Source organism: Crinia signifera, chromosome 6 (assembly GCF_055691185.1).
Source record: "Crinia signifera chromosome 6, ASM5569118v1, whole genome shotgun sequence".
In the NCBI taxonomy this organism is placed as follows: Eukaryota; Metazoa; Chordata; class Amphibia; order Anura; family Myobatrachidae; genus Crinia; species Crinia signifera.
In genome coordinates this window covers 249,912,049-249,933,268 of record NC_139222.1, presented here as the reverse complement: position 1 = coordinate 249,933,268, position 21,220 = coordinate 249,912,049, and the positions used below count along the sequence as shown (strand labels likewise).

The following is a 21,220-nucleotide window of genomic DNA, read 5'->3' as shown; positions in this document are numbered from 1 at the left end:
AGGGTTAGGCGCTGATAAGGGGGTGAGGTTTAGTCTGCAGGACAGGGGGGAGGCATTATGTTAAGTCTGTAGGAAGAGAGGGGGCAGGGGGAAGATAAGTATACTTACAAATCCCCTGTCCGGATTCCCTTCATCAGGTTGCTGGCGGTGGTATTCTGACCGCCGGTAATCCATCTGTTGGTTATTCTATGTATTCCAAAGAGACAACCCCAATATATTGCACAAGGACGAGTGAGCTCTAATTCCCTGTTTATATACTATTGCTTTTGTCAAACTGATAAAGAAAACCATCTATAGAATTCCACCCTTCCTACAATAACAACTTAAGAACACGGCTGTCAAAGCCACTCAAATATCTAACTTTGAAATGGAAGCAACAGAAGCGTCTCTTTAAACTAGTACCCTGCGCCTTCTTGCCTGTCTGTTTGACACGAGCTATATGAAGACCTCTTCCATAAGAGATTACAAGCCTGCACAGATGCATCAATGTGAGAATACCTTAGAAACAAATGTCTTCAATAGTAATATATTTAAAGGGCTTAAAAGGTTTCCAGCCATTTACACAACATTCACTTCCAAGCACAGAATAATCCACAGACTTGTGATATATATTTTAAAATACATCTTCTTTAACTTTTGGAAAGGTGATCGATAAGGTCGAGAACATCTTTTTTTGATTTATATCCAATGACAAATAGCTCTTGGCATTAATTTGAGTCTAGATTAAATCATTTATAAATCTACTGAATACTAACAAAAAGCAATGTGTTATACAGAGAATCACAGGCCTGCACATTTGTAGGTAATATCTACTGACACTTTCTTTTAGGATAGGTGCAGTCAACCCAATACTGAAAGTCAGGGAGATTTTCAGGACAAATGATAAAATAAGCTGCTTCTGTTTTTTGGTCATCACATTATAGGTTGCCCAGGGGGTTTGCTACTAAGATTGTCAATAAAGCAGTACATACCCTTGACTATGGACAATTAGATGCTACTAAATAAAATAGGGGGTGGGGGGTGGGTGGGTGAGAATTACCCTGACCCAACATGTCATATCAAAGGGAGGAGGGCACAACTGCGCTCACAGTGGCTGTCAAAGAGCAGTGGTTTCCTGTCTGTCTTCTATCTATCATAGATAGATCTAGCATAAAACACAACGGGGCAGATGTATTAAGGGGATGCAGTTAAGATCCCGGCGGTCGGGATCCCGGCGTTCAGAATCCCGACGCCGGAATCCCGACCGCCGAAATGCCGACACTTTCTCCCTCCTGGGGTGTCCACGACACCCCTGGAGGGAGAATAAAATAGCGTGCCGAGCGTAGCGAGGCACCGGGCCCGCTGCGTGGCGAGCGCAGCGAGCCCGCAAGGGGGGGCGATCCACGTCCCCCCCTTGTCGGCATTTCGGCTGTCGGGATTCCGGCGTCGGGATTCTGAACGCCGGGATCCCGACCGCCGGGATTCAATACTGAATCCGTATTAAGCCTGGAGAAGAGATAAACTGGTGATAAAGTGGAGATAAAGTGAAAGGAGATAAAGCACCAGCCTATGAAATGTGTTTGAAAATGACAGTTGGGAGTTGATTGGCTGGTGCTTTATCTCCTTTCATTTTATCTCCACTTTATCTCCAGTTTATCTCTTCTCCACCCTTAGTACATCTGCCCCACTATCAGAGATGCCAACTGCCCCACTTTGGCATAACAATCCATCCTTATTCGTCATACCAGCCAATGACCACAGTGTTCCAAAGACTCCACTGTTAATTATGTTGAGTGCTATGCAGTATGGCATAAAAATACAAACTGACAAACAGTATGATGGGTAAATTTAAATGTAAAGTGTAAAGAGGAGGCCTATCCTACTGAACCCCACACCTTCTCATCATCTAAAGACTACCGCCCTCAATTAAAACTATGAATTATTAACCTTAAGCACTACATCTTGGAAGCTATATATCCTTGGAAGCAATATCATCAATGACGTTATGTACAGAGTGGGGGCATGATGAGATGACTGAACTATATCATTAGTGATATTGTTCATTGTGTATGTTCTATATTGTTTGCCCAGTAGTTCAATGGACAACACTGCCAATATCGCTCATGGAGGTTATCGGTTAGTGTGTGTGCTTAGCTTTGGTTTAAGCCTTAGTTACTTGCAGTACAGACATTCCTCATTTAACGACCTACTGTACCTGTTTACCGACTGCCCAGACTTACGACCCGGCTTTCTTTTAGCGTCCGCGCTGCGACTGCTCGAACTATCAACCTACCCACTCGCAGTTACGACCCTCCCAGACTGTTTAGTGACCTGCTGCGCACGCACAGCGTCTCAGTGAGTCATGACAGAGAAAAGGAGAAGTATGACAGGAGAAAGTGGCAAGAAAAGGAGGGCTATTGATCTTCAGCTGAAAATGAGGATAATAAACGATCATGAAGCTGGATAGAAAGTGAAAAAGATTGCAAGTGAGTTGGAGCTGGCACATTCAACCATTTCAACAATCTTGAAGGATAAGGATAGAGTGAAGGAGGCAGTGAAAGCATCAACAGGATTTAAAGCCATAATAACTAGGCAGCGGAAAGGCCTCATTCGTGAAATGGAGAAATTACTGGCAATCTGGTTTGATGACCACATACAAAAAGAATGCCACTGAGCCTTTCAATAATTCAAGCCAAGGCTCAAAGTATCTTCCAGACTTTGAAGGTGCGTGAAGGGGAAGAATCAACAGGTACATTTACAGCAAGCAATGGATGGTTTCAAAGGTTTCGTCGCAGATTCAACCTGCATAATCGCAGTATCAGCGGTGAGGCTGCAAGTGCTGATGTAGAAGCAGCAGGAAAATTTGTGGATGAATTTGATGAATTCATCAAGGCAAGCAGCTACTGTCCAGAACAGATCTTCAATGTGGATGAAACTGGCCTTTTTTGGAAAAAAAATGCCTGAAAGGTCCTACATACACACGGAAGCTAAAACAATGCCCGGCTTCAAGGCTTTTAAGGACAGAGTCACTTTATTGTTAGGAGTAAATGTTGCTGTTTTCAAGTTAAAGCCTTTGCTCATCTATCGCTTCATGAACCCACGTGCATTGAAGCAGATTAGTAAGCACATGCTGCCCGTTTACTACCGTGCAAACAGCAAGGCATGGATGACACAAGCTTTATTTGAAGATTGGTTCATCAACTGCTTCATACATCAGGTCAAGCGATATTGTCTGCAACAGGGTGTTCCCTTTCATATTATCCTCCTGCTTGATAATTGCCCAGGACACCCTCAACATCTTGAGGATGTAAACCAGGATGTAAAACACAACCGCTATGCTACAGCCAATGGACCAAGGGGCTATAGCCACGTTCAAGGCATACTATTTGTGCACCACTTTTTCCAAACTTGTATCAGCAAGAGAAAATGATGAAGTAACCCTTCGTGACTTTTGGAAGTCATACAACATTTTACACTGCAGAAAGAACATTGAAACAGCTTGGGAGGAAGTGACAGAAAATTGTATGCAAGGCATATGGAAAAAATGTCTAAAACGTTTCGTGAATAATGTCGAGGGTTGGACACAGATGAACTTGTCGATGTCATAAATCAAAACACTGTGGAGCTGGCTAACAAGCTTAATTTAGATGTGGAAGTGGAAGATATTGAAGAATTAGTGGAATATGTTGAGGGAGAGGTAACAAACGAAGATCTAATTGAATTGGAAGCACAGCAGCACTTGGAAGAGCAAGAAGGAGAAGAAGAGGAAAGAGCAGAAGTAGAAAAGAAGTTCACTGTAAAGGGGTTAGCTGGTGTGTTCTCAAAAGTGAATGCGGCTACTGTATGTGACAGCTTGAGGGTATGGACCCTAATGTTGAAACATTCACGAAAGTGGAACACCAAGCCAAATGAACGAACTTTTACAATGCTATCATGAAATTTATGAAGAAAAGAAGCTAAAGATAAGCAGACCACACTGACCGGATTCTTCTCAAAAGCTACACCCAGTAGCACTCCCCCTACAAGTTATGTAATTTCCTTGCCATCCTCTCCCTTACCTGGGCCCTCAACAACTGTGGGTAACCCTGCTGATGACTCCAATGATGATGGTATTGTAGTCTGAATGGTTTTTTGTGTGTTTTCCCTTTGTTTTGATTTATATTCTCTATGCAAGTTATGCAAAGTAAAGTTATAGGAATTAAAAAAGCATGCAAATTAAAGCAGGTTATGTTATGTAAAGTAAAAAAAAACTTGGAAAATAAAAATTAAACAAATGTATGTTAACAAAGCTTAAAAGCAAAGTAAAGCTATGTTTAAAAAAATGCATACTGTTTGCAAAAAATTAAAAACTTTACATAGTTACATAGTAGATAAGGCTGAATAAAGACTTGTGTCCATTGAGTTCAACCTAGGTTTTAATAGCTTATCCCTTGTTACTGTTAGGAGTCATCAGTAATGACTCCTATCTGCCTTGCCTGGCATGGGATCATTTCAGCTTTTATTGTGTTTACTCACTGGTGGCCTCCACTGGTCAGCCTGTGCCATTGCAGCTCTCTCAATAATGTGTCAGTTGGGCAGAGGAGTGTAATTATCAGGCTGCTAGCTTGGAGTGCACAGCTGCGCTAATTACCAGAAAGAATACCAGAAAGTAAGTCTTAGGCGCTGGAGGCTAAGTGTTGTAACTTGCTACCCTGCAGCCACCACATAAGAGGATTGCCAACCTCTAAAACTACAAGAAAAAAAGGAAATATGTGGGGCGCTCAAAGGTAAACAAGATGAATGACAATTTTTTAAAACAAACAAGCAATACAAATACAAACAGTACAGTTATTAAAAGCACATTAATTGGTGCAACAAAATTATTACCACTGGGATGTGAACACGACCATATATATTAATGCTTTTCTTATCGGGGATATAGCTACCGAATGGGTCCCAATAAAGTTCTTGTTAGGGACTAGAATCGTCCAAAGAAAAAGACCATATGGATTTAGATGAAGGCTTTTATGCGCATTAAGTTTTGGCAAGAAGACACTCTATTTTGGTGTACATGTGCCCGTGCAGTTGGGGGCAAGGACTTCTGTCTAGTTGATGAGATAGACAGTGTCCGTCCTGCCTCCACAAAGTTCTTGCCGCACAGCAGTAGATTCAAATTGAAAGTCAGTCAATTGACAAAAGTGCGCCGCAGCGCTCGCTCACCCCTTGTACCGCTCGGCTGTCCTGGGCTTGTGCAGGGACTCAGCCGTTTGTGTTGTCCCGACAGCAGCTGCCTCCTTTAGTGCAGACCTTCCAGGTTGTATGGCTCACACGGCGCTCTGCCACTGCGTCTGTGATGATGGGTGTAAGTCTGCAGCTGGAGGATGTCATGAAGCCGGCTCTGAAGATAGCGGGTGAAGCGGTAGCGGGGGTGTCCTTTCAAATGTCCTTTTGGAATGCGTTTCGCCGCACACAGGGCGGCTTTCTCAACCAGGATACCTTACCAGAAGCCTTGATAAAGGATCTGGACCTGTGTAGCCCTGCCAGTTATACTGTGTTGTTAGCCTCATGTTTCAGTCTGGACTCCAGTCTTGCTGTGTTCCTGCCGGTCTGTCATAGCTTCTTGAACTCCAGTGTTGCTGTGTTCCTGCCGGTCTGTCATAGCCTCTTGTATCCAGAGTGTTCCCGGTGGTTAACCCTCGCCTGTCCAGCTTGTTTGGTGTGCCGTGTTTCCAGAGTGTCATCCCTGCAATCCAGTGTACCCGTTCTGGGTTGTCCTGCCAGTCTATGCTGTGGTGTCCCTACTTCCCTGCTGTGTACATCTTACAGATAAGTTGGAGATTACCCACCAGATCATTGTTTGGCATTGTTTCAGCTGCTTATTATACCTCAGTGTATTGTTACACCTACACCCTGTATTGGCACTATAGGTACCGGTGCATTCATTTTTATTGTGTCTCATCTCCTGAGCATTGTTGCTCCCCTGGGGTTGCTGGGAGTTCCCCATTTCTTATGGACAGTAGTTAGCTTGTCCCCATGCTCTCTTCTGGCCTCGGCGGACGTGTTGTCTGTACATAAGACCTGCCTGTAACGGAGTCTGGGCGGACCTAATTTGCCCTTCTAGCCGGGACGGGTACAGGCAAAGCCTAGCCCTGCACACGTCCGTCGACTCCAGTGAGAGGCAACGGAGTTAGGTTTGGCAGGGACACTCCCAGAACCCTTACATTTATATAGTATATTCTGATATTTTTAAAGACAGGTTATGATTCTTATTAGTACCTGTAACGATTAGATCAGGTGATTGATCAAATTAACGTATGCCTCCTGTTATGATTATCTGTTCGATCAATGTATGTCTGATATTGTTGTAAAGTTATGTCTCCTGTGAGTATCGGAATCAGGACATGTCTTTTATTATGTGGGTAGACTGTAGGTGACCCTGGTTTGAGGCCTGTATTCCCTCTGTTTGACATCTGTGGACTCCTCTGGAGTTAGGATGTAAGATAAAGATCTGAGACTCCTTATAAACCAGATTGGGGGGGAGAGCAATAGTGTCCAGCCAACAGGCCAAAGTTGCTCTGGCCCTCCACTAAATTACCTCTTATCACTTGAGGAATGTATAAAATCTACTTCAAAGCAGGGACAAATTCTTTATGGGAAAGATCCTATATCTAGGGACCTTCCCTAGGCTCAGCAAGGGAATGGTTAAAAATCCCAAGGGTGGGAGGGATGAGGGAGGCTGCAGATAAAACCTCTGTACCTTTGAATACCCGGTTGTCACTACCTGGGGGTGTAGCAAACAGGCTGTAAGATTTCTTGTGGAGAACCCCCCCCAGGTCAGGATTGGTACTTAAGTGTAAGATACGGTTCTGTCATTTTTCCCTTTTATTTTATTTCTGAAATTGCATTTAATCTTGTGTGTACTTTTAAAATCATTGTAATATCTTGTAACCATTTTTTAAAGCTCTGTAGTGTTTCTAGGAATAAATAATACATATTCTCAGTCCTGTTTCTGTGTTCTTAAGACTCATTAGCCTCAGAAGAGAACGCTCCAGCGTGTTACCATTTGTATATTGTATTGTGCGGTCAGGTGCGAGCCAAGCCGCCCCTTGCACAGTTTCAAGCGCTAAAATCAGGTTTTGGCTGGTGGCAGTGTACCTCAAGTAAAGGACCCAAGAGTCCAAAGTGAACCCCAGTCACGGCCGGAGCTGCTCAGATTGACGTATCGGAGCAGGCGACCTGTGGGTCCGTGACAGTACCCTTGGATGTTTGTAACCAATAAATGTTTGTCCAACCTTATTTTAAACATATTTAATGTGTCTGCCAACACCACCACTCCAGGAAGAGACTTCCACAATTTGACTGCTCTGACCGTAAAGACATTTTTCCTACTAAGGGAACAAAATCTTCTTTCTTCTAAACTAAACTTGTGCCCACGTGTCCTAGATTCTTTTGTTGCAGTAAAAAGGGTGCTTATCAGTTCCTTATATTGGCCCCTGATATCTTTGTACATGTTGAGCATGTCCCCCCTTAAACGTCTCTTGTCTAGTGTAAATAGTCCCAAATTGTTCAATCTCTCTGCGTAGCTTAAATTCTCCATTCTCCTAATTAGCTTTGTTGCTCTTCTTTGTATTTTTTTCTAATTCTATGATGTCCTTTTTATAGTGTGGGCCCAGAATTGTACTCCATATTCAAGGTGAGGTCTAACCAATGCTTTGTACAGTTGCATAATTATTTTTTGAATCCCTAGTTTCCATGCTTATTTTAATACATGCTAGAATTCTGTTGGCCTTTTTTGTTGCTATGTGACATTAAGCACTACACCCCATTTTGTTATCTATTTGGACTCCTAGATACTTTTCAAGTACTGAATTACCCAACGCCTCCCTGCTTAGGTTGTAACTAGCACACTGGTTATGTCTCCCAAGGTGCATAACCTTGCATTTATCCAAATTGAACCTCATCTTCCACTTTTTTTGCCCACTCATCTACATTGTTAAAATCGTTTTGAAGCGCGGAGACATCCTCTGATGATTTAATAACTCTACTCAATTTTGTGTCATCAGCAAAGATGGATACATTGCTGAGTAATCCCAGCCCAATATCGTGAATAAATATGTTAAATAAAATGGGCCCTAGTACCGAACCCTCTGGCACTCCACTTAGTACTGGTTTCATATTTCATACGGCACTGTTCACAACCACTCTTTGTTCTCTATTTCACAGCCAGTTCCCTACTCATCTACAGATTCTTGCCCCTAATCCCAGGTCCTCCATTTTATTTATCAACCTCTTGTGTGATACTGTAGCAAAAGTTTTAGCAAAATCTAGGAAGACCACATCTACAGCGTTTCCATTATCAAGGTTGCTAACATCCTCATAGAAGCCTAGTAAGCTAGTTTGGCATGAACGATTTTTCACGAACCCTTGTTGGTTAATACTGAGTAAACTATTAAGGTCTAAATATTCCTGGATACCATCCCTTCAAAATCCTTCAAATATTTTACCCACTACTGATGTTAAGCTCACAGGTCTGTAATTAGCTGGGTCATCCCTTTTTTGAATAATGGCACTACCTCTGCTATTCTCCAGTCTTTTGGTATCTTACCTGATGGTAGTGAATTATCAAAAATGTAATATAGAGGGGTCGGTAGTTCCTCCCTTAATTCCATTAGTACCCTAGGATGAATCCCATCCAGCCCTGGTGATTTGTTTGTTTTGATTTTGCTAAACAGCAAAATTATCTCATCGGTCGTGAAAGCAATATTGAGATCCGGCTTGTTCGTCCCATTTGTGTTACTTGTGCGTTCCACTGTCTGCTCTTCCCTAGTAAACACTGAGGAGAAGAACCCATTTAACAGTTCTGCTTTTTTCTTATGCTCTGTAAAACTTTTACTATTGATATCAGTTAATGGGCCTATGTTCTCTTTAATTATTCACTTACTATTTATGTACTTGAAAAACTTCTTGGGATTGTTTTTTCTTTCAGTGGCTATGCGCTCTTTATTTTCCCCTTTAGCTACTTTGATTACTCCTTTACACATTTTGTTTGATTCTTTGTACTTAAATGCCTCCTCATTTACGTTATCTTTATAGAGTTTAAACGCTCTTGTTTTATTGTTGATTGCTTTCCTTACTTTTTTGTCCAACCATGATGGCATTTTTTTATTGAATTTACCCTTATTGACTTTTGGTATGTATTTAATAGTTAATGATTCAAGAACATATTTTAGTGTATCCCACATTTCCTCTGCATTCATCCCCTCAAATACCGCTTCCCACTCAATTTCTTTTAAAGCTTCCCTGAATAATTCGAAATGAGCTTTTATGAAGTTTAGTCTTTTTGCCGGCACTGTATATTGTAGTTTACAGAAGTTTATTTCTAGTGAAACCATGTTGTGGTCACTGTTCCCTAGATGTTCAATTACTTTGGTGTTTGAAACTAAATCTATGTTATTTGTTAATACTAAATCCAATAGTGCCTCATTAGAAGTTGTGTGATAAACTGGTCCTTGAGTAAGCTTAGGAACCCACTGCTTTTTGCTGATTTACATGTCTCATTTTTCCAATCAATGTCTGCTAAGTTAAAATCCCCTATAATTAGCACCTGCCCCTGATCTGACGATTTTTTGATTTGGTTTAAAAGTAGAGACTCGTCCCTATCATTCACGTTCGGCGGTCTGTAGCATACCCCTATTAAAATTTTAGGTACATGTTTCCTAGCACGGCGCCACCAATTTACTTTGGAAGGCATCGGGTCTGAAAAATAAGTCGCATTGCATCGCATGCGACCAGATCGCATGCGATGCGACCAATTTGACCCAATTTTTAATTGTACAGCCAACCTGTTGGCTTATTACAATGTAAAATGCCCCCACCCCCCCAGACCCAATTTTTAATTGTATACCCACCCTGATGGGTAATTACTATGTCAAATGCCCCATCATTGTTAACGCCATGCCACGATCAACGCCAACCCGAAGCACGCATCCTCTGACCTTTTCATACTGCCACTATCCACGTCGGCGTGGAGTTGATTTTATATAGTGTGGTGAGCCCGAAGCGTGGCGAGCCCCGCGAGGGGACACGGATTACTTCACATGTTTTCAGCTTCCCCTCACGGGCTTGCTGCGCTCGCCACACTTCGGGCTCGGTGGCTTGCTGCGCTCGCCACACTATATAAAATCAACTCCACGCCGACGTGGATAGTGGCGGTAGGAAAAGGTCGGAGGACGCGTACCGCCACCCCTCGCGGGCTCGCCACGTTGGTTGATTGTGGCATGGCGTTAACAATGCGGGGGCATTTGACATAGCAATTACCCATCAGGTCTGGGGGGGGGGGGCATTTTACATTGTAATCAGCCATCAGGGTGGCTGTACAATATAAAATCTGGTCGGTCGCATCGCATCGCATGCCATTGTAATGGCATGCGATGCGACGATTTTAAAATTGTATTAGAACGTCTTTAAACCCCGAAAATCGGGTCGGTCGGGTGTGATCGGGTCCCATCGCATACCTTAAGTTATGCTATGCGATGGGACCCGACGGGCACCGTGCTAGGAAACAAGTACCAAATTTTATTCTTAGTTATCTCTGCCCACACGGCCTCCGTGTTATCTTCATCTATACCTGAGCTCATTTCTTACTCACGCGGTGTTAAGTTATTTTTTACGTCAAGGCACCCCCCCCCACACACCTTCTATTTTCACTGTCTTTTCTGTAGAGAGTATATCCCTCCATGTTTAATGCCCAGTTTTGTGACTCATTACACCATGCTTCTGTTATACCAATAATATCATAATCGTCCCTAGTGACCACAGTTTCCAGTTCCCCGATTTTTCCTACTAAGCTTCTTGCATTAGGCAGTAAGCATTTCAGTTTATGTTTATTTTTATTTTATTCCGTTAAGGTTTGGTTGAGATCTCAATGCTCTATTGATTTCTTATGGACTCTAGTTTTACTCCCCAACCCCCCTTCTCCAACCTCCAATCTCTTACTTGCCTGTTCCTCACTATACTGTCTTACATGCCCATAGTCAATATCTGCATCCCCCCTTCTTTATTTCTTTATTTAGAAGTGTATTTCTTTGGTACTTGTGTAGTAGCTGGGTGCCCGGTATGTAGTTAGCGTAGCGGCGCTTTCAGAATCAGCGTAGTGTTCCCGCGGCCAGCGTAGTTAGCATAGTCAGTGTCAGAATCAGAAATTGCATCGCATTGCATGCACAACGGATGCACATGCAATGCAATGCAATGTGATCTGTGCTAGTACAGCACGGAAAGCACGCCCTCATAGCAGCGTGTATGGGCTGCTTAAGTGTTGTAACTTGCTACCCTGCAGTCACCACATAAGAGGATTGCCAACCTCTAAAACTACAAGAAAAAAAGGAAATATGTGGGGCGCTCAAAGGTAAACAAGATGAATGACAATTTTTTAAAACAAACAAGCAATACAAATACAAACAGTACAGTTATTAAAAGCACATTAATTGGTGCAACAAAATTATTACCACTGGGATGTGAACACGACCATATATATTAATCCTTTTCTTATCGGGGATATAGCTACCGAATGGGTCCCAATAAAGTTCTTGTTAGGGAACAGAATCGTCCAAAGAAAAAGACCATATGGATTTAGATGAAGGCTTTTATGCGCATTAAGTTTTGGCAAGAAGACACTCTATTTTGGTGTACATGTGCCCGTGCAGATGGGGGCAAGGACTTCTGTCTAGTTGATGAGATAGACAGTGTCCGTCCTGCCTCCACAAAGTTCTTGCCGCACGGCAGTAGATTCAAACTGAAAGTCAGTCAATTGACAAAAGTGCGCTGCAGCACTCGCTCACCCCTTGTACCGCTCGGCTATCCTGGGCTTGTGCAGGGACTCAGCCGTTTGTGTTGTCCCGACAGCAGCCGTCTCCTTTAGTGCAGACCTCCCAGGTTGTATGGCTCACACGGCTCTCTGCCACTGCATCTGTGATGATGGGTGTAAGTCTGCAGCTGGAGGATGTCGTGAAGCCGGCTCTGAAGATAGCGGGTGAAGCGGTAGCAGGGGTGTCCTTTCAAATGTCCTTTTGGAACGCGTTTCGCCGCACACAGGGCGGCTTTCTCAACCAGGATACCTTACCAGAAGCCTTGATAAAGGATCTGGACCTGTGTAGCCCTGCCAGTTATACTGTGTTGTTAGCCTCATGTTTCAGTCTGGACTCCAGTCTTGCTGTGTTCCTGCCGGTCTGTCATAGCTTCTTGAACTCCAGTCTTGCTGTGTTCCTGCCGGTCTGTCATAGCCTCTTGTATCCAGAGTGTTCCCGGTGGTTAACCCTCGCCTGTCCAGCCTGTTTGGCGTGCCGTGGATCCAGAGTGTCATCCCTGCAATCCAGTGTACCCGTTCTGGGTTGTCCTGCCAGTCTATGCTGTGGTGTCCCTACTTCCCTGCTGTGTACATCTTATAGATAAGTTGGGGATTACCCACCAGATCATTGTTTGGCATTGTTTCAGCAGCTTATTATACCTCAGTGTATTGTTACACCTACACCCTGTATTGGCACTATAGGTACCGGTGCATTCATTTTTATTGTGCCTCATCTCCTGAGTATTGTTGCTCCCCTGGGGTTGCTGGGAGTTCCCCGTTTCTTGTGGGCAGTAGTTAGCTTGTCCCCTTGCTCTCTCCTGGCCTCGGCGGACGTGTTGTCTGTACATAAGACCTGCCTGTAACGGAGTCTGGGCAGACCTAATTCGCCCTTACAGCCGGGACGGGTACAGGCAAAGCCTAGCCCTGCACACGTCCGTCGACTACAGTGAGAGGCAACGGAGTTAGGTTTGGCAGGGACACTCCCAGAACCCCTACATTTATATAGTATACTCTGATATTTTTAAAGACAGATTATGATTCTTATTAGTACCCTTGGATGTTTGTAACCAATAAATGTTTGTCCATCCTTATTTTAAACGTATTTAATGTGTCTGCCAACACCACCACTCCAGGAAGAGACTTCCACAATTTGACTGCTCTGACCGTAAAGACATTTTTCCTACTAAGGGAACAAAATCTTCTTTCTTCTAATCTAAACTTGTGCCCACGTGTCCTAGATTCTTTTCTTGCAGTAAAAAGGGTGCTTATCAGTTCCTTATATTGGCCCCTGATATCTTTGTACATGTTGAGCATGTCCCCCCTTAAATGTCTCTTGTCTAGTGTAAATAGTCCCAAATTGCTCAATCTCTCCGCGTAGCTTCAATTCTCCATTCTCCTAATTAGCTTTGTTGCTCTTCTTTGTATTTTTTTCTAATTCTATGATGTCCTTTTTATAGTGTGGGCCCAGAATTGTACTCCATATTCAAGGTGAGGTCTAACCAATGCTTTGTACAGTTGCATAATTATTTTTGAATCCCTAGTTTCCATGCTTATTTTAATACATGCTAGAATTCTGTTGGCCTTTTTGTTGCTATGTGACATTGAGCACTGCACCCCATTTTGTTATCTATTTGGACTCCTAGATACTTTTCAAGTACTGAATTACCCAACGCCTCCCTGCTTAGGTTGTAACTAGCACACTGGTTATGTCTCCCAAGGTGCATAACCTTGCATTTATCCAAATTGAACCTCATTTTCCACTTTTTTTGCCCACTCATCTACATTGTTAAGATCGTTTTGAAGCGCGGAGACATCCTCTGATGATTTAATAACTCTACTCAATTTTGTGTCATCAGCAAAGATGGATACATTGCTGAGTAATCCCAGCCCAATATCGTTAATAAATATGTTAAATAAAATGGGCCCTAGTACCGAACCCTTTGGCACTCCACTTACAGTAGGAGCAAGTTTCATCTTTGCTCCTTTGGTCATGGCTAGCCATGGCTATTCTATTGTTCTCAGCTGCAATACAATACATATTGCAGCTGAGAACAATAGAATAGCCATGGCTAGCCATGGCCAAAGGAGCAAAGATGAAACTTGCTCCTACTGTAGTACTGGTATCATATTTGATACGGCACTGTTCACAACGACTCTTTGTTCTCTATTCCACAGCCAGTTCCCTACCCATCTACAGATTCTTGCCCCTAATCCCAGGTCCTCCATTTTATTTATCAACCTCTTGTGTGGTACTGTAGCAAAAGTTTTAGCAAAATCTAGGAAGACCACATCTACAGCGTTTCCATTATCAAGGTTTTTGCTAACATCCTCATAGAAGCCTAGTAAGCTAGTTTGGCATGAACGATTTTTCACGAACCCATGCTGGTTAATACTGAGTAAACTATTAAGGTCTAAATATTCCTGGATACCATCCCTTCAAAATCCTTCAAATTTTTTACCCACTATTGATGTTAAGCTCACAGGTCTGTAATTAGCTGGGTTATCCCTTTTTTGAATAATGGCACTACCTCTGCTATTCTCCAGTCTTTTGGTACCTTACCTGATGATAGTGAATTATCAAAAATGTAATATAGAGGGGTCGGTAGTTCCTCCCTTAATTCCATTAGTACCCTAGGATGAATCCCATCCAGCCCTGATGATCTGTTTGTTTTGATTTTGCTGAACAGCAAAATTATCTCATCGGTCGTGAAAGCAATATTGAGATACGCCTTGTTCGTCCCATTTGTGTTACTTGTGCGTTCCACTGTCTGCTCTTCCCTAGTAAACACTGATGAGAAGAACCCATTTAACAGTTCTGCTTTTCCCTTATGCTCTGTAAAACTTTTACTATTGATATCAGTTAATGAGCCTATGTTCTCTTTAATTATTCACTTACTATTTATGTACTTGAAAGACTTCTTGGGATTGGTTTTTCTTTCAGTGGCTATGCGCTCTTTATTTTCCCCTTTAGCTACTTTGATTACTCCTTTACACATTTTGTTTGATTCTTTGTACTTAAACGCCTCCTCATTTACGTTATCTTAATATAGTTTAAACGCTCTTGTTTTATTGTTGATTGCTGTCCTTACTTTTTTGTCCAACCATGATGGCATTTTTTTATTGAATTTACCCTTATTGACTTTTGGTATGTATTTAATAGGTAATGATTCAAGCACATATTTTAGTGTATCCCACATTTCCTCTGCATTCATCCCCTCAAATACCGCTTCCCACTCAATTTCTATTAAAGCTTCCCTGAATAATTCAAAATGAGCTTTTATGAAGTTTAGTATTTTTGCCGGTCCTGTATATTGTAGTTTACAGAAGTTTATTTCTAGTGAAACCATGTTGTGGTCACTGTTCCCTAGATGTTCAATTACTTTGGTGTTTGAAACTAAATCTATGTTATTTGTTAATACTAAATCCAATAGTGCCTCATTAGAAGTTGTGTGATAAACTGGTCCTTGAGTAAGCTAAGGAACCCACTGCTTTTTTCTGATTTACATGTCTCATTTTTCCAATCAATGTCTTAAATCCCCTATAATTAGTACCTGCCCCTGATCTGACGATTTTTTGATTTGGTTTAAAAGTAGAGACTCGTCCCTATCATTCACGTTCGGCGGTCTGTAGCATACCCCTATTAAAATTTTAGGTACATGTTTCCTAGCACGGCGCCACCAATTTACTTTGGAAGGCATTGGGTCTGAAAAATCGGTTGCATCGCATGCGACCAGATCGCATGCGATGCGATGCAACCGATATGACCCAATTTTTAATTGTACAGCCACCCTGATTACAATGTAAAATGCCCCCCCCCCCCAGACCCGATTTTTAATTGTATACCCATCCTGATGGGTAATTACTATGTCAAATGCCCCCTCATTGTTAACGCCATGCCACGATCAATGGCAACCCGAAGCATGGCGAGCACAGTGAGCCCACGAGGGGCGGCGGTACGCGTCCTCTAACCTTTTCATACTGCCACTATCCACGTCGGCGTGGAGTTGATTTTATATAGTGTGGTGAGCCCGAAGCGTGGCGAGCCCCGCGAGGGGACACGGATTACTTCACATGTATTCAGCTTCCCCTCACGGGGCTCGCTGCACTCGCCACACTTCGGGCTCGGTGGCTTGCTGCGCTTGCCACACTATATAAAATCAACTCCACGCCGACGTGGATAGTGGGGGTATGAAAAGGTCAGAGGACGTGTACCGCCGCCCCTCACGAGCTCGCCACGCTTCGGGTTGGCGTTGATCGTGGCATGGCGTTAACAATGCGGGGGCATTTGACATAGCAATTACCCATCAGGTCTGGGGGGGGGGGGGGGCATTTTACATTGTAATCAGCCATCAGGGTGGCTGTACAATGTAAAATCTGGTTGGTCGCATCGCATCGCATGCCATTGTAATGGCATGCGATGCGACGATTTTAAAATTGTATTAGAACGTCTTTAAACCCCGAAAATCGGGTCGGTCGGGTGTGAACGGGTCTCATCGCATACCTTAAGTTATGCTATGCTATGGGACCCGGCGGGTGCCGTGCTAGGAAACAAATACCAAATTTTATTCTTAGTTATCTCTGCCCACACGGCCTCCGTGTTATCTTCATCTATACCTGAGCTCATTTCTTTCTCACGCGGTGTTAAGTTATTTTTTACGTAAAGACACCCCCCCCCACCCCTTCTATTTTCACTGTCTTTTCTGTAGAGAGTATATCCCTCCATGTTTAATGCCCAGTTGTGTGACTCATTACACCATGTTTCTGTTATACCAATAATATCATAATCGTCCCTAGTGACCACATTTTCCAGTTCCCCGATTTTTCCTGCTAAGCTTCTTGCATTAGGCAGTAAGCATTTCAGTTTATGTTTATTTTTATTTTATTCCGTTAAGGTTTGGTTGAGATCTCAATGCTCTATTGATTTCTTACGGACTCTAGTTTTACTCCCCAACCCCCCTTCTCCAACCTCCAATCTATTACTTGCCCGTTCCTCACTATACTGTCTTACATGCCCATAGTCAATATCTGCATCCCCCCTTCTTTATTTCTTTATTTAGAAGTGTATTTCTTTGGTACTTGTGTAGTAGCTGGGTGCCCGGTATGTAGTTAGCGTAGCGGCGCTTTCAGAATCAGCGTAGTGTTCCCGCGGCCAGCGTAGTTAGCGTAGTCAGAAGTAGCGCAGTGTTCCCGCGGCCAGCGTAGTTAGCATAGTCAGTGTCAGAATCTGCGTAGTGTTCCCACAGCCGCATAGCCAGCATCTGTCAGAATCAGCGTAGTGTTCTCGCATAGCGTACTCAGTCATAAGTAGTAGTGACAGTGTTATGGCTGCAGAACCTGTGACAATGTTCAACTTGGCAAAGACAGAGGAGGAGGCAGTGTTATTCTTTCAGCAGCACCATTTGCTGCCACAGACTAAAAGTTGCATAAATGGACACCCAATGTGCCTCAGCATGAAGGAGTCAACGTGGTGCTGCCATATCAAATTGTGAGAAGAAGGTGAGCCTGCGTGCGGCACATTGGTTCCTGGGTTGCTGTTAGCCATTTTTGACACTGGTACGCTTTATTTATTCATGCGTGGAGGAGCTCACAACTATAAAATTTTTGTGAGCATCAATTGAACATGTCAAACAAAACAGCGGTCCAGTATAATCACCTTATGCGTGAGGCCTGCACTGTGGACCTGATGAATCAGCCCCAACACAAAATTGGCGGTCCGGGGAAAATCGTTGAAGTCGACGAGAGCCTCTTCGTGCAGAGGAAGAGCCATGTGGGATGGATGCTGCCTCAGCAGTGGATATTCGGAGGCATTTGCAGGGAGACTGGTGAGTGCTTTGTGACACCAGTACAAAGATGTGATGCCAGTACCCTGATGGCTGCCATCGAGAGGCACATCGAACCGGGGACGACCATCTTCTCCAATTGCTGGCGTGCCTACAACACAGAGCAGCTGGAGCTGGCAGGGTACCACCATGCTCGGGTGAACCATCGGTACAACTTTGTGGATTCGGAGATCGGGGTTCACACCCAGAACATCGAGCGCCTTTGAGGATCCTGTAAGTGGTGCAACAAACGCCACAGAGGCACTGCACGCCATCAGCTCGATTCTTACTTGCAGGAGTTAATATGGCGAAAGACTGTGGGTGCCAAAAACACTTTTGAGCGTATCCTCCATGCGCTAACCCTGCTCATCCAGGCTGGGAAAGGCGACGGCGCAGATACAGGTACAAGTGCATCCACTTCTGATGCAGCAAGTCTCCGAGCCCGAAGCGTGGCAAGCGGACATAGAAGTATTACGCGTCCCCTCGCAAGGCTCGCTGCGCTCGACACGCTTTAAAATCAACTCCACACCGATGTGGATAGAGGGGGTATGAACAGGACAGAGCCGGGCTGCCATAGACTTACTACGCTAACTACGCTCGGCAGCCGTTGTGCTACTGCGGAGTCACTACGCTAACTACGCTAGGCAGCCGTTGTGCTGCCACTGAGTCACTACGCTAACTACGCGAGGCAGCCGTTGGACTACGCTGACAGTGTAGCTTAGCCTACGGCTGCGTACCTATGCTAATTGGGCACCCGGCTCATACACAAGTACCATTTCTTTATTTAGAAGTGTACTTTACCTGTATTAAGGGGTTTTATATAGGCTCGTTTAATGACCAATTCGCTTAACTACCAGGTCTTAGGAACGGAACCCGGTCGTTAAATGAGTAATGTCTGTACTATTTTTCTGGAAAAATAGGTGCAGGAACTCCGGGTCTGGAGGTGGATCGATTAAATAAAAATATATATGTTACACTTTGTTGTGTTTTCTGGTCCTGACGAAGGGCTAAGGCCCGAAACGGCGTAGACCGTGGAAAACTATTAAAATTCACTATTGATTCACAAGTCCCGGGCTGACACCCATTAATTGCGGATACATATTGGTGGACCCAGCTCCACAAGGGAAGGAACCCGGGCACATCAGTAACAAGAAGCGGGGAGTGCCGGACATACAGGAGGTATATATATATATATATATATATATATATATATATATATATATATATATATATATATATAATATTTAGAAACAAAGGCACTCACAGGTGACTTTAAAATGTACTTTTGGCCCAGAACAGGTTCATGAACCCAGTTCCTGATTATGTCATATTTAATTAGAGGTTCAGGAACTGCGTTTCTACTGGTTCCTGCTGAAAAATAGCACTGGTTACTTGCAACACTCAACTTTCTATAACGTGCAGATAAACAGATTGGGGAATTACTTAATTTATCCTGAATTTATGAATGATCGCTATGATAGTTGATAAGGGAACCAACTGTGATCAAGTAGACGGCTGCTTTATTTTGTGTTATGTCTGTTGTCCCCACATGGAAAAAAAAGGTGACCGTGCCTACTGTACTTCTCTAATGGAGCAGAGATAAAAATAATAATATTATAATTTGCTAGAAAATTATTATATTTGGCTGAAAGCAAGGAAGAATTTCCAAGGTGTTATAATTCCAACTCCAAATTCTATTCGTTTAAAATAAAGCATAGACAATAGTAAAAGCATGCTAATCTTAGAAGATAAGACCATGTCATAGAACAATGGTACATAAAGCAATGTCCCACACAGCACAGTAAAAGCCAAGGCACACGGCAAAGCATAGCAAAAAAAAGCACTGGCCCATGTAGCACAATATGCAAAGTTGTACCTCCGTAAGAAAGCATAGTATGTAAAGCCAAGCCCATAAGCAAATCATGAGGTCATAATCCACACCAAAACATACTAAATAAAGGTATCCCCCAGAGCAAAGATTAGTCACCAAAGCTATTCCCCGGAGCAAATAATAGTGACCACAGCTAATCCCCAGAGCACATATTAGTGACCAAAGCTATTCCCCAGAGCAAAGAATAGTGACCACAGCTATTCCCCAGAGCAAAGAATAGTGACCACATCTATTCCCCAGAGCAAAGAATAGTGACCACAGCTATTCCCCAGAGAAAAGAATAGTGACCACAGCTATTCCCCAGGGCAAAGAATAGTGACCACAGCTAATCCCCAGAGCAAAGAATAGTGACCACAGCTAATCCACAGAGCACATATTAGTGACCACAGCTATTCCCAAGAGCAAGCAATAGTGACCACGGCTATTCCCCAAAGCAAAGAATAGTGACCACAGTTATTCCCCAGAGCAAACACTAGTGACCACAGCTATTCCCCAGAGCAAATTAATAGAAATAAATCAGGAACAGAAAAGCATGATATATAAATGAATACCTTATATAAAATTGTACTGTGGTACACAGAGTTGTTCCCCATATCAGCTGAGGCTATACTCCTTTAAAGCAAAGCAAGGAAAACAATGCCTTGTGTCAAAGTATCTTAAATAAAACCATGACTTGTAGCAAACAGTGGGGAAACAAGCAATAAACTATGGCATATCAAAGCAAGAAAAACAAACAAAAAACACATTGGCCATAATGAAGACAAAAATAAAAAATAATCAATATATGATAGTAAAGCATAGTCAATAAATCATGTCTAATAGCAAAATATAGCAAATAACACCAAAGCAATATCCATTTAGTAGCAAACCATAGCAGTTAGAACCATACATAGTAGCAAATGCCATGCCAGATAGCAAGCCAAAGGAAGTAAAGCTATAATCCATAGAAAAGCATAGCACTGAATAGTCACCTATATTCTCCTCTATTATTGATTATCCTTTCCATGGGACAATAAGGTGCTCCAGTTTCCAGAACAACAATCTCGATCTGCTTAGAGATGCTTCCATAGGAAGTGTTCACTTGACATTCCCAAACACCAGAGGCTTCCAGGTCAACGCTGGACAAAATGAGGTCACTGTAAAACATGACCATATCCCGTCAGACACTCGTTATAGCCAATGAATGTGGTTCCAACATTTGCAAAACTATATCATGCTGAACATAAAAATATTCATAGACCTGAAAGTATAAGAGATAAAGGGGGGGGGGGGGGGTGTTCAATGTCGGGTGCTATTTCCGACAGGGGAAATAGCGTCCGCCGCCTATTCAATGCTGCCGTTTCTGACAGCATTGAAGGCGGATTCCGACAAAACAGATCCGACTTTTAAACTAGTCAAATCTGTTTTGTCAGAAACTGCTGTCGATTGTAGAATTCACAGCCGTTTTTTGACAAACCTTCTCCAACACGTCCCCTTTTCGTCAGTCGACAGATGGAACATTGAATTACGCCTGTCGAATACCTGTTAAGTTGGGTGAAAACGGCACAGGATTCCGACTGTCAGAATGTCCCAGACGACCGGAATCCCTGATTAAATAACGTCCAAAGTCAGTTGTAAAAATACCCTATACTGTATGTAAGGATGGCCCAAAGGGGTACATGGCAAAATCCCCTGTGGACACCATCCCCACCTCTAACATCAGGTTCCAGA

General features: G+C 43.1%; 1 protein-coding gene across 3 annotated transcripts in view; it reads right to left on the bottom strand.

Annotated features, from left to right (window-relative positions):
• Positions 1-21,220, bottom strand: part of ADGRA1 (adhesion G protein-coupled receptor A1) — a 570,817-nt gene that overhangs the window by 406,779 nt on the left and 142,818 nt on the right. For 2 of the 3 annotated variants that reach the window (XM_083149304.1, XM_083149300.1), the window contains one exon: positions 20,482-20,646. The exons of the other annotated variant lie outside the window; for it this stretch is intronic. In XM_083149304.1, the coding sequence (XP_083005430.1) occupies positions 20,482-20,646 (165 nt within the window). The remainder of the gene's footprint in view (positions 1-20,481; positions 20,647-21,220) is intronic. 3 annotated transcript variants of the gene reach the window in all.